This window comes from Oratosquilla oratoria, chromosome 25 (assembly GCF_046742065.1).
Source record: "Oratosquilla oratoria isolate Oo_2021 chromosome 25, ASM4674206v1, whole genome shotgun sequence".
Taxonomy (NCBI): Eukaryota; Metazoa; Arthropoda; class Malacostraca; order Stomatopoda; family Squillidae; genus Oratosquilla; species Oratosquilla oratoria.
In genome coordinates, this window is record NC_134801.1 from 13,491,765 (window position 1) to 13,505,991 (window position 14,227).

General features: G+C 39.9%; 1 protein-coding gene across 2 annotated transcripts in view; it reads right to left on the reverse strand.

Annotated features, from left to right (window-relative positions):
• spas (spastin) overlaps nucleotides 1-14,227 on the reverse strand; it is a 367,066-nt gene that overhangs the window by 278,730 nt on the left and 74,109 nt on the right. The window contains exon 1 of one of the 2 annotated variants that reach the window (XM_076208390.1): nucleotides 13,758-14,222. The exons of the other annotated variant lie outside the window; for it this stretch is intronic. Coding sequence (XP_076064505.1) covers nucleotides 13,758-13,881 — 124 coding nt within the window. The 5' untranslated portion in view covers nucleotides 13,882-14,222. Of the gene's footprint in view, nucleotides 1-13,757; nucleotides 14,223-14,227 lie in introns of those variants that run through there. 2 annotated transcript variants of the gene reach the window in all.

Sequence of the window (14,227 nt, forward strand, 5' to 3'; positions counted from 1 at the left end):
CACCACATAAACACCCCATCCTACACTGCCCTACTCTACCTGTACCCAGAAAACAAATCATATCTATTACTTGAGTGATTTGTGGGCCAATCCAGTGGCTGGGCCTATTACCTGGGAGCCCTAGTTCTCCTGCAAGAGATACCTGGGGCAACAGATCAACCGATTAAGTCTGACACCGACTGTTTTTATATGAGCAGTTTCGATACTTTCTTAATTTGTCTTGCATTCAGAAAGTTTGCAACTGTAGGGACATCTTGCACATTTCTGCCAATTAGTGCAGCTTTTGGTACTGTGGCCAAAACCAACACTGCAAGATTCATTTAGATTATTTCTGCCATATGTGATATATGTGTCACCTTGATCATATTACTTTTCTAATGTTGGGAGTACATTTCAAATTCATGTTTTTCATTAAAAGTTCCCCAACCATTTGTTCTTCTTAATGATTCTATTAATGTACTTATTATCCTTGCATGGTTTTATATTAGGTATAAATTTCTATTTTTCTTGGACCAATACTTTCATCTTATCCTTACAATTTTCAATCTACTTTCTTTTTTATCATTTCATTTTATTCACTTATATATTTTCATACTTGACTTTTTGGGATGGTCTGGACACGTGGAAATAATGAGTGAAGAAAGATTAGCAAAAGAGGTGTGGAAGGCAGAGATGGATGGAACAAACTTGAGAGGACCACCAAGGATGAAATTAATGGGGTGAAAGGGGCTATGAGCAAGAGGGGAATGTCTGTTGAGCAAGGAAGGAAGGAGGCAGGAGATAGGGGTGACTAGAGAATGGCTGTGTATGTATGATACTTTGATGGAGTTTGAAGGGATTTTGTCCCTGTCTTCTCTCTTTTCTATACTGAGCAAGGAAGGGAGGAGGTGGGGAGTGGTAGGGGTTGCTAACTGAGTGAAGCTGCCTTGCTGTCGATGTTCTGTATCTTGCTGCATTGCTTCTGACTTGGGCAATGGGCAGGAGACTGTGATGACCCTTCATCTACAAGGAGCTAAGATGCAAGGTAAACAAGGGTGATGGATAGGAATGGGTGCATGCCTATGACTTTGCTACCTCCCTAATATGGAAGAAGAAGCCCTTGGTATTTAGATAGATTTTTTTAACCAATTACTCTCCCCCACTGGATCTCACTACCAGGTAACCTTGTTAAGTATGCTTTGCACTCCACCTGAATTTCCATTTTGCTCATTACAGCTCTCTTGTTATTTGTGGCTCTTATTTTTATTATCAACATATCCTTTGTTACTATTTTAGTTTGCTCACATATGACTCAACTGTCTCCTTTGTTTCAATTTTTCTATCTGCTTCATCATTTAGCTTATAATGTGTAAATTTTTCAAGGGTTACAATCTCTAAAGCCTAACCTACATTTAAGATCTTGTTGCCAGTCACTAGGTCATTGAAAATTGAACTCTACTAATTCTTGTAAGCTAATATTCACATTGCTGGTCATTCTGGCACATTCACTGCATTTATATGCAATACTGTCACTGTCTAGTATGTCGTTATGTTTATTTAATATTCCTGAACATTATTCTATGCAATAATACCCTTTATTCCAAAATATCACAGCTGGCTTATCACACAGATCTGTTGCAATCAAGACAGACTGCAAGAGAGTGACGTCACAAGGAATGTCACAGCACGTTACACAAGGTTAATGTTTGCTCCAGCACCATGTACACAAACATATTTTAAGAGTAAGTGGTACTGGGCCACCAGCAGACCTGACCTTCCCACGATAATGAGGGAGAGAGACCTCACAACCTAGGCCGACACCTGGCAGTCAGCTTCGCTGTCAACTTCCACCATTAAATACTACCATATGAATGATATTTCTCCTGTATATATTTTTCCTCTCTGTTCCTTTTCATTTATGCTATGTTTTCCTATTGTTCTAGGTTAGGTATATTTATTGTAATTGGTTAGCAAAATAGGAAGCTCGCTGGCAGAATGGGTTAGGGCATTGTTACTTGCAGCAAAAGTTGAGGGGATGGTGGTTCAAATCCTGCCAACAGTGAAGTTGAACCAAGTGTGAATTATAACAAAAGAAACAATAAAGATTTAATATATCTAGACTTTGCAAAATCTTTTGATACTGTCCCCCACAAAAGACTACTTACTAAATTAGCTATACACATAATAAGTGGTAGCCTATTAAGTTGGACAAGTAATTGGTTGAACAATTGAAAACAGAGAGTTGTTCTAAATGGCAAAACTTCTAGATGGAAAAATGTTATGATTGGAGTTTCTCAGGGTTCCAATCTTGGGCCACTTCTATTCATAGTATATATAAATGATATAAAACACAGACAGAAATCTATTGTCCCCAAATTTGTTGATGATACAAAACTGTGTGGAATGGCAAATGATCACTGACACCAATTAGATATTCAAGAAGATTTAGATGAATTACAGCAATGGCCTGAAAAGTGGCTAATGATATTTAATACAAGTAAATGCAAGGTTATGCACATAGGTAAAAATAACAGTAAGATGAGAGGGAGGGTGGAGGGGTGTGGAGTGTATTCAGGGATGGAATGGGTGGAAATGATTTTATGCCTTTCCCTTTTGGCTACCTCCCTTGTAAGAAAAAAAAAGCCTTGGTATATGTATGTATGTATATGGGGTATTGGTCCGTAGGGTCCATATGGGGCACCCCTATGGACCAGAGCCACACATCATTTTGTCTATGATAAAGGAAATCTCTGTTCATAGAGAAATGATGACACTTTTATACTACGACTGTCCCTCTGTTATGCTGTCCCCCAACCCCTTGTTGCTGTCCTGTACCATTTCTCTGAGTACCCAGTATTCATTTTCTCTTTTTGCCGACCCTGTGGTGGGGGAAGAGAATGCTACCAAGTTTTCCCACTTGAGTCATAAAAGGCGACAAAAAAGGGACGGGGGATGGGATTAGGAGTCCTACTATCTGTAGCCCCGAAAGGGGACATTCCTAAAAACAAAAGAAAAGGCATAAGAGGGTCTGGGAGTTTTCCAACCAGTACCCTAAGGTTTGGGTCTTTTAATGTGTGTGGATGTGGTACAGATGAGAGTAAGAGGGAAGAGATTGGCAGTATGTTTGTGAGAAGAAATATGGATGTGCTGGCTTTGAGTGAAACTAAAATGAAAGGAAAGGGCAACTGTGAGTTTGGGAGTGTAGCTGGGAGGTACTCAGGAGTGAGGAGGGGACGAGGGAGAGAAGGGGTGGCTACACTAGTAAGTGAAGAGATAAGTAAGCGGGTAGTGGAGTGGAAGGAGGTTTCATCAAGGTTGATGTGGATGAAGGTGAAGCTGGGAAGGGAGATGTGGGTTTTTGTAAGTGCATATGGACCTGGTAGCGAGAAGAGCGTAGAGGAAAGGGAGGCTTTTCGGGTAGATATGAGTGTATAGAGGGATTAGGGAGAAATGTCAATGTAGTTGTATTGGGAGACCTTAATGCTAAGGTAGGAAATGAGCCAATGGACGGAGTGATTGGGAAGTATGGAGTTCCACGTAAAAATCGTAGTGGAGAAATGATGGTGGAGATGTGTCTTGAAAGAGAGTTGATGATAGCTAATACAGTATTTAAGAAGAAAGTCAAGCATAAGTACACATGGGAGAGAGTGGTGGATGGAAGGGTAGCAGATAGAGCATTAATGGACTATATAGTGGTGACCAGGAGTATGGTAGCAAGAGTTAAGGATGTACATATTCTAAGGGGAGAGAGCGGGGGAATATCAGATCATTTTCTGGTGGAAGGTAAAATGAGAGTGGAGAATAGGTGGAGAAAGAGGAAAAGGACAGAAGGTAGGGAGGTACTTAGAGTGAACTGCTTAGATGAGGAAAAAAAAGAGAGCGAGTTTAAGAAGAAACTGTAAGAGGAGCGGGAGGGAGTAAAGGATAGAGTAGAGGTAGGAGTGGAGGAGGAATGGGGGATGGTTCAAGGAGGGAGTCATAAGGTGTACAAAGATGGTGTGTGGAACAAGGAGGGCGGGAGGAAAAAGAAGGAAGGGTAGTGAGTGGTGGGATGAGGAAGCAAAGAAATGTGTAGAAGAAAAGCAGGCATTCATAGATTGGCTGCAGATTAGGACGAGGGAATCGAATGAGAGGTACAAAGTAAAGAGAAAGGAAGCTAAGCATAAGATAAAGGAAGCAAAGAGGAGAGCAGATGTGAAATGGGGTAAGAGTATGACAGAAAATTTTTAAAGTAATAAAAAGATGTTTTGGAAGGAAATTAAAAGAGGAAGAGGAGGCGAATCAAGTAGAGAGGAAAAGTAAAAGGTGCAGATGGAGAGATGATAATGTAAGAGAAGGCAGTGAGAGGAAGGTGGGCAGAGTATTTTAGGGAGTTGCTAAATGTGAAGGAGGATAGGGAGGGAAAGGTAGTTGCAGTGGGAAGTGCTAAGAAAATTAGAGTGATGAGTGAGGAAAATGGAGGAGAAATAGGGAAGGATGAAGTGAAAGCAGCTGTTAAGATGATGAGAGCAGGTAAGGCACCTGGTCTGGATGGATGCCATGCAGAATGTCTGAAGAAAGGAGGTACAGTGATGGTGGACTGGTTGGTCAGGTTGTTTAATGTTTGTTTAAGAGAGGGTAGAGTGCCGGAGGACTGGAGGAGTGCTTGTATAGTTCCGCTTTACAAGGGAAAGGGGGACAAGTGTGTGTGTAGTAGTTTCAGAGGGATCAGCTTGTTGAGTGTAGTTGGGAAGGCTTATGGGAGGGTCTTGATTGAGAGGATTAGGAGAGGAACAGAGGGAGTAATTGGTGAGGAACAGTGCGGGTTTAGGACAGGTAGGGGTTGTGTAGATCAGATCTTTGTGGTAAGACAGATATGTGAGAAAGCTATAGGAAAAGGTAAGGATGTTTTTTGGGCTTTTATGGATCTGGAAAACGCTTATGATAGGGTAGATAGGAAGGCACTGTGGGAGGTACTGCAGATATATGGGATAGGAGGAAAGCTGTTGAGAGCAGTCAAGAGTTTTTACGAGAGTAGTAGAGCTTGTGTTAGGATTAGAAATGGAGAGAGTGAATGGTTTGAGGTAAAGGTGGGACTTCGTCAGGGATGTGTTATGTCACCCTGGCTATTCAAGCTTTACATGGATGGGGTGGTGCGAGAGGTGAATGAAAGGGTAGTGGGTCAGGGGTTGGAGATGATTAAAGAAAATAGAGAAAAGTGGGAGGTGAGCCAGTTGTTGTTTGCTGATGACACTGCGCTTGTAGCAGGATCGGAGGAGGGATTGAGGAAGTTAGTGACAGAGTTTGAGGTGTGTGAAAGAAGGAAGCTGAAGATAAATGTGTGTAAAAGTAAGGTGATGAGATGTACAAGGGGAGAGACAGCAGGCTGGAGGTGAGCATTAAGGGTGAAAGACTGGAGGAAATGGATAGTTTTAGATATTTGGGTGCGAATGTGGCAGGAAAGGGAGTGGGGGTGGAAGTAGAATGTAGATTGAGAGAAGCGAGTAAATGCCTTGGTGGATTGAAAAGTGTAATAAGAAATAGACAACTGGGAATGGATGCTAAGAGGAGGTTATATGAAGGAGTGATTGTACCAACAGCATTGTACGGGGCAGAAACATGGAACATGAGAGAGGAAGAGAGAAGGAGTTTGAATGTGTTTGAGATGAAATATCTGAGAAGTATGATAGGGGTTACTAGGCTAGATAGAGTAAGAAATGAGGAGGTGAGGAGAACAGGGGTGGAAAGGGAACTGGGAGATAGGGTTGATGAAAGGGTATTAGGATGGTTTGGACACATGGAAAGAATGAGAGAAGAAAGATTAGTAAAAGAAGTATGGAAGGCAGAGGTGGAAGGAGTGAATATGAGGGGGCGTCCTAGGATGAGATGGATGGATGGGGTGAAAGGGGCATTACAAAAGAGAGGAATGTCTGTGGAGGAAGGACGGGAGAGGACAGAAGATAGGGGTGAATGGAGAGGGGTTGTGTATAGATAATGCTATGATGCATGAGGGGGAGTTGGTGGGGGGTGGGGGTGGGGAGGTATGTGAGAGAAGAAAATTGACGCAGCCCGAAGGGATTTCTCCCCATCTTCTCCTTTCCTGCATGAGGGGACGGAGAGGGGGGGTCGCCGAATTTATGAAGCGGCCTTGCTGTGGATGCGCTGTGTCTTGCGACACTGCTTCTGACCCACGGCAGTGGACAGGATGCAGGGATGACCCGTCATCCAGGAGGTGCCAAGATAAGAGGGAGGGAGGAGGGTGGAGGGGAGTGGAATATATAGGAAATGGAATGGGTGGGAGTGGTTTCTATGCCTTTTTCTTTGTGGATACCCCCCATGCAGGGAAAAGCCTTTGGTATATGTATGCATGATTACAAGTTATTTGGAAATTTGTTAACAAAAATGGATAGTGAAAAGGATCTCAACATAATTATCAGTAACAATCTTGAATCATCTAAGCAGTGTATTTCAGCCTCTGAGAAAGCAAATAAGATTCTAGGACCGATTGCGTGATCTTTTGACTTCAAAAGTCCATCTCTCATTAACAAGCTATATAAATTGTTAGTTTGTCCACATTTGGAATATGCTGTTTCCATATGGTCACCGAATCTCATAAAAGACATTGATAGATTGGAAAAAGTACAACAGCGAGCCACAAAACTGATTCCAAATATAAAAAATAAATTATACAAAAATTGACCAAAACATATGAATCTGTTTTCCCTAAAAAAGTGTAGACTCAGAGGTGACTTGATACAGGTCTTTAAGATTCTAAAGGGAATTGACAATATCAAAAGTGACAAAATTTTCAGTGAATGAGAATCCAACAAGATATAATAGTCTCAAACTGTCAGGAAATAGATTTAATTTGGAAGTGGGTAGAAACAACTTCACCAACCATGTAGTTAATGAATGGAATAAATTTCCTGCAGCGGCAGTGCAATGTAGTTCAGTTCAAAGCTTTAAGACTTATTTAGATAAACGCCTAAGTAAGATGCTGTAATGTTTGTCATTTATTTTATATTATCTATTTATGTTTGTTATTGTCCGTTTGTTTATTATTTCCTTGATTATCATTTATTAAGATGATGAAGGCAGGTAAGGCACCTGGTGTGGATGGATGCCATGCAGAATGTCTAAAAAAAAGGAGGTACAGTGATGGTGGACTGGCTGGTGAGGCTATTTAATGTTTGCTGGAGAGAGGGTAGAGTGCCGGAGGAATGGAGGAGTGCCTGTATAGTTCCTCTTTACAAGGGAAAAGGGGAAAAGTGTGAATGTAGTAGTTTCAGAGGGATTAGCTTGTTAAGTGTAGTTGGAAAGGCTTATGGGAGGATCTTGATTGAGAGGATTAGGAGAGGAACAGAGGGAGTAATTGGTGAGGAACAGTGTGGATTTAGGACGGGTAAAGGTTGTGTAGATCAGATTTTTGTGGTAAGACAGATATGTGAGAAAGCTATAGGAAAGGGGAAGGATGTTTTTTGGGCCTTTATGGATCTGGAAAAGGCTTATGATAGGGTAGACAGAAAGGCACTGTGGGAGGTTTTGCGGATATACAGGATAGGAGGAAAGCTCCTAGGAGTTGTCAAGAGTTTTTATGAGAGTAGAGCTTGTGTCAGGATTAGAAATGGAGAGAGTGAGTGGTTCGAGGTAAAGGTGGGACTTCGTCAAGGATGCGTTATGTCGCCCTGGCTGTTCAACTTATACATGGATGGGGTAGTACGAGAGGTAAATGCAAGGGTAGTGGGTCAGGGATTGGAGATGGTTAAAGAAAATGGAGAAAAGTGGGAGGTGAGCCAGTTGTTGTTTGCGGACGACACTGCGCTTGTGGCAGGATCGGAGGAGGGATTGAGGAAGTTGGTGACAGAGTTTAGGAGAGTGTGTGATAGAAGAAAGCTGAAGATAAATGTGGGTACAAGTAAGGTGATGAGATGTACAAGGGGTGAAAGTGGCAGTAGACTGGAAGTGAGCATTAAGGGAGAGCGACTTGAGGAAGTGGATAGTTTTAGATACTTGGGTGCAAATGTGGCAGTAAAAGGTGGAGTGAGTGTGGAGGTAGAATGTAGATTAAGAGAAACGAGTAAATGCCTTGGTGGATTAAAAAGTGTAATGAGGAATAGACATTTGGGAATGGATGCTAAGAGGAGACTATATGAAGGAGTGATTGTGCCAACAGCACTGTATGGGGCAGAAACATGGAACATAAGAGAGGAAGAGAGAAGGAGTTTGAATGTGTTTGAGATGAGGTGTCTGAGAAGTATGATGGGGGTTACTAGGATAGAGAAATGAGGAGGTGAGGAGGAGAACAAGGGTGGAAAGGGGGTTGGGAGATAGGGTTGATGAAAGAGTATTAGGATGGTTTGGACACATGGAAAGAATGAGTGAAAAAAGACTAGTAAAAGAGGTATGGAAGGCAGATGTGGAGGGAGTGAACATGAAGGGACGTCCTAGGATGAGGTGGATGGATGGGGTGAAGGGGGGCTTTGGGGAAGAGAGGAATGTCTGTTGAGGAAGGACGGGAGAGGACAGAAGACAGGGGTGAATGGAGAATGGTTGTATATGGAGGATGTTGTGGTGCATGAGGTGGAATGGGCGGGGGGATGGAGGGTGAGGTAATATGTGTGAGCAAATTTTTGACGCAGACCGAAGGGATTTCTCCCCGTCTTCTCCTTTATACATGGGGGGACAGAGAGGGGGGGGTCGCCAATTTAATGAAGCAGCCTTGCTATGGATGTGCTGTGTCTTGCGACACTGCTTCTGCCCAGTGCAGTGGACAAGGTGCAGGAATAACCCGTCATCCAGGAGGTGCTAAGATGAGAGGGAGGGTGGAGGGGTGTGGAGTGTATTCAGGGATGGAATGGGTGGGAGTGATTTAATGCCTTTTCCATTTTTGCTACCTCCCTTGTAAGGGGGAAAAAGCCTTGGTATATGTATGTAATGTATCATTTATTATTATTTATCTGTCAATTCATTATTATTTACTATTTCCATGTTTGTTTATTATTTAATTTTACCTATTTATTTTATTTATTATTATATTTTTCATTTCTTTATTTATTTAATTACTTGTCATTATTATATATATATATTTTTTGCATCTGACCTAGTTATGGACCAAAAGGTCTCTTGTCAGCATGCTCCTCCTTTGTAATAAAAACGACAAAGTTATTTTTACTCATTGGTGAAAATATTAATATCACTATTTTCACTTAGTAAAAAGTACCGCTGCATCAAACCCTAATGCAAGTACAAAGTATAGGGCTGGTAGAGTAGTGAATTAATACTTTTAAAATATACTGGTACTGTATTTCTTGATTTATTCAATAAAAGGTTCAAACTCAAAAATTAAAATTATAAAAAAAAAAAAAAAATGCTGCTTAAGCATGCCAACTCAACATGTATTGCAAATATATCTTTGTCTCTACAAATATATCTTTGTACACTGTCACTGGAGTGCCTGATACAAGCAGTATGAAACAATCTACCATGGTATTTGGCACAATCTGTCCACTCAGTCAGCGGTTCCTGGCTCCCTTCTCAAGGTGGATCTTCCTTAGTACAGATGTAATAAATGTTCTCCATAATCATGCTTGAATCATCCAGTCTCCTCTTCTAATATATTTGATACTGTCTTCTTAGAAAATTTACTTCTCACCTTAACACTAGTGTTATGTTTCCACCGTAATCATGGTGGAAATGTACTACACATGAAGACGATGGCAGTGGAGGAACAACGGGCTCGTTTTTCACCGCGACCTATATGGACGCAAGTATTACGCATGAAAACGATGGCAGTGGAGGAACAACGGACTTGTTTTTCACCGCGACCTATATAGACGAGGGTATTACGCATAAAGACGATGTAGAAGACTTGAAGGTTGGCAGCAGAGGAGTACAAAATCAGGGCATTCTCCCAGCAGAGGTCAGACGGCATGTAAATCAAATGAAGACTCAAAGTAGGATCCTCACTTCCATGCCCCATTGCTTATATGTTTTAGATGAGTATTACTGACTATAGTGTAAGCCCTCTTCACACAAAAATAAAGATACTGGTAAATTGTGTGGAGCTGGGTAAATAGAAATAGGATAGGTTATATAGACATACAGTGTCACCTGTGCCATGGCACTGGTGTTGTATGGCTGTAGCTAAAAAAGATGTGTGGGCACATTTGAGCCCACCTGATTATTGTGCCCGCACTCTGTTCCCACAGATTACTTAGTAAGATTAACTCGTATAATTATGTAGACAGTAAATTTAGTGATTGCACTCCACCATCTTTCTTTATCCCAGTGAAGTTAACTTGATCGTAAGAGGCTAAATATCGACCTAGGAAACTGGATTGCAGGAACTACTTGAGTCATGGGTTACGATTTGATGTATCAACTCAAATACAGGGCCTAGAATGTGACATAGGGGGCCTGTCTGGGATCAATTTTCTTCTTCACTGGATAGAGATTGGTGTGTGCAAAGCAATTGGTAGGAAATTTGAAGATAAAGCAGAAACGTAGGCCGCCGAGCAACTAAACTTGAGTCATGGGTTACGATTCGATGTATCAACTCAAATACAGGGCCTAGGATGTGACACTAGCTTTATGTTTCCTCTGTGCATTGCTGAAGCCTCCCAATGTTCAACTTTGCATTGGACAGCCCCAGCACTTAACTATAGCCAAGTGTGCACTTACTGCCTTCATTTGCTCAGAAACCGATTGAAAAGTTGGAGAAATTCCATCAAGTGTATCATTGTCTTGACGTGTGGCTTGTGTTTTTTCTGGAGCAATACCACAGATTTCATCACTCAATGCTAGTTCACCTGCATCTATTCTTGCTGGTGCTTGCAAGATGGTGCAGTGAACAGTTGTATTTCCATTTTGCTCCCAACAAGTAACAATTTCTTTCAACAAGTCTTTCTTTGTGCACAGATAACCCACAATTAGTCAAAGCTGCTGTTAACCCCTTCAATACAAGCCAAAATCTCGCTGGCAGCATTAGCTGCCAGATGTGCGATGTTGCGTCATAATACTCGCATTATAAAAAATAAAGTCACTGCTGTATTAATCGTTTTCTCTTTCACCCATGAATTTTGATAACCATAGAAAATATGATGAAGCCAGTTTACAGAGTATGGGGGTCACACAAGTACAACTACAATAAATATAATCAAGACGCCAACGTCGGCATCCTCGCATACCCACTTACTCCTCATGACGCCTACGTAGGAAGGGGTTAAGTGTTGGTCTCCTGGGCATTATGGTACTTAAGAGTCAGTAAGGCCAAACTTAATTCACTTTATGATTTAGGTTACTAATATTTTGCAATGTTACAAATTTATTAAATTTTGACCGCAAAAATTATTTAAGTTGCTTATTTCCTGGATTCATTCTGATTACATCTACTTCTGCTAATTGTCCAGCAGTAAATGTTCTTCTCTGTGCATAAAACTGTTGAAGTTCTTGATTCACCTCATGATTATGTGACAGCATTTTGTTGTTAATTACAAGACAGTCATTCCTGGTTGTAAGAGAAATAGAAGACATCCACAAGGTAAGTACCTGTTTCATTCTTACACCAATTCCACTCTTCTTCACTATTCAATAGTGAACAACAAACCAATTAATGAACAACAATGAAATATCTTTAATGAATGTAAAGTTTCCAAACCAACAACAAACCAATTAATGAACCACAATGAAATATCTTTAACAAGTTTTTAAATTAAATCTTTTAATGAGTTTGGAGGAAAATTCAAAGCATAAGTCTTGGGTTTGTACTTGTTGACTGGCTGTGCACTTCAAAAATCGGTGGTGAAATTAGTAAATATTTAATCATCACTGGTCGGTGTTATTCTCATCAACCTGTGAAAATAATCACTCCGTTAAAAAAATTTACCATTGCTCTCACAGTGACTGATTTTATTTCTATTCTTATAAAGTCATTTCTTTTCCTAACCATGTTTTTACACAATTCAAATTATTCTGAAATAAAGTTCCTTTAAAAATCTTTCATTAATATATACCGGTATATATGTATGTATGTGTGTGTGTGTGTAAATATCATATATATATATATATATATATATACACACACACATACATATACAGTACATATTATATTTATTATTGATATGGGAAGAGGATGCTCATACCCATTAAAAGTATTTCCTTGAGGTCCAACACTGTCGAAACCAACAAAATCTGGGTGAAACCTGCTAAAACCAGTAGAACTGGATAATATATAACCATGAAATGTGTTTAATTTTGAAATAACTCTCTATAAATGTAAAGTTTGCTCAGTTTTCTTAACAGATCTTTTTTGCCTAACTGCCTTGGTTCATGACATACTGACCACTTTCTTGATCCCCACCAAACCACACAAAAGCCACTATCTTGAAAAACCCTAAATACTGAAAAGTTACATTATAAAATATTAAGATGTATCTTAACCTAAGAAATAAAAAACTATGATCATGGCCAGTTTTGTGATACCCACCAAACTGCTCAAAACCCAAAATCTTGAAAAACTTTTACTATTGATAAGGGTTACATTATGAAATGTTAAGATGTATCTTCCTAACCTAACCGAACCTAACAAACAGAAAACTTCATGATCATGAGCTATGCAAGCAATACTGGTGGATTATAAAGAAACTTGCCATTATTTCACAAAAAATCATCAGATTAGTAGTATCTGGTTTCACCATTAGAAAGAACAGATCAAAATATGTATACAGTTTCAGAAAGATATAACAACTTAGGAGGGTTTCAATGGGTTTTGTTGATTTTGGTTGATTTCAATAAAACATCAAACCAATTTCTTTGGTATAGTTTTCTCATCAGCAAGGTCAGAAATAAGTATTGTAACTTGCAAAAATGAAAGACAAAGCAATCTTTCAACTCAAAAAAAGATTGTGCTGAATTATTCTGGATTTACCAAAAGAAGTCCTAAATGGTATAGAATGGGACATTCTAGCATAATATACTTCCTGCTATAAATTGCGAGACTTGAGTTACTTTACTTGATCAACTTTATGAGTGCCTTCAATATTCTAAAAATTTGTCCCTCTTAATTTCTCCACTCATAATAATTTATACCTTTTATTCTGGCTACTCCCTAGCAACTATATTCCACTCAGTGTACCTGAGGAGATGAGTAACACTTACATGTAATATGGCCCTAGGTAGTCCTGGTTTATGGATGTTATTATCCCGGTGGATTCAAACTATCTGGCGATGTCCTAATTTGTATTCAATAATATAATATAATATTATTTATTAAATATTATATTTTCTTGGCACTAGTAATGACATTTAACTGATGGGAAGTAATAATAAAATATAATAATTTAATTAAAGCCAGGACTGCTACTCTTAGGCTTGAATGGGTATCTACTAACCCCCTCTCTGTTAATTGATAAATTGTGACAAAAACTTCAATTCAAACAGCCTACAGGCAATTTCAATAAGCTGAGAGAAATATGTGTAATGAAATTGTTAAATCAGCATAACTGATTAAGGGCCAGTAGCAGTGTCAATATGAACAGCCTGAATAGTATCCTGCCTAAGTACACAGGATAGTATATTTCACTTCTTGAATTCTTCTATACACTAAATATAGTCACAAAATAGTGACAGTCCTTCTCTTCAATCACTATCTTCCCCTGATTAGTGCTACACAAAACCAAGTTACTCAGTCAAATACGAACAGCATCATTCAAACTCAACCGTCTTGGAGTCTACACTTGATATGGCATATCATATGCTTTTGGGAGTAATATCATACGACCGAAAAGAAATATCTGTATTACCTTCATTTTCCTCGTCAATCTTGAGGGCCTTGGATATATATTCAAAAGCTTTTCTGTGGTGATGTTTCTGCTTGGCCAGAAGAGGATCACCTGGCCCTGGCCCTGGTGGTAACTTCGGTGGCATGTCTGTACCTCCACTAAGTATTCCGTACTCCTCGCCAACCTCTTGTTCTTTTACAGCTGCTCCTGTCTCTACCAATTCAACTGAAGTCCGTTCTTTAACTTCTGTTTTGGTACAGTATACGTACGAGCCCGCGCGGTACAGCGTTTTCAATAATAAAAACACATGATATAATAACGTACGGATTATATTAAAAATAAGTACGACGGGATATGATGCGACATAGAAGTTCTTTTTATGGACACTTAAATCATCTAGCTTTGCGCCTTTTTCTTCACTTTTTCGTGATTTCTTTGGAGACCTTACAAGGTATCTCCTGTGCGCCTGTCCTCTGTCACCGCACGACATT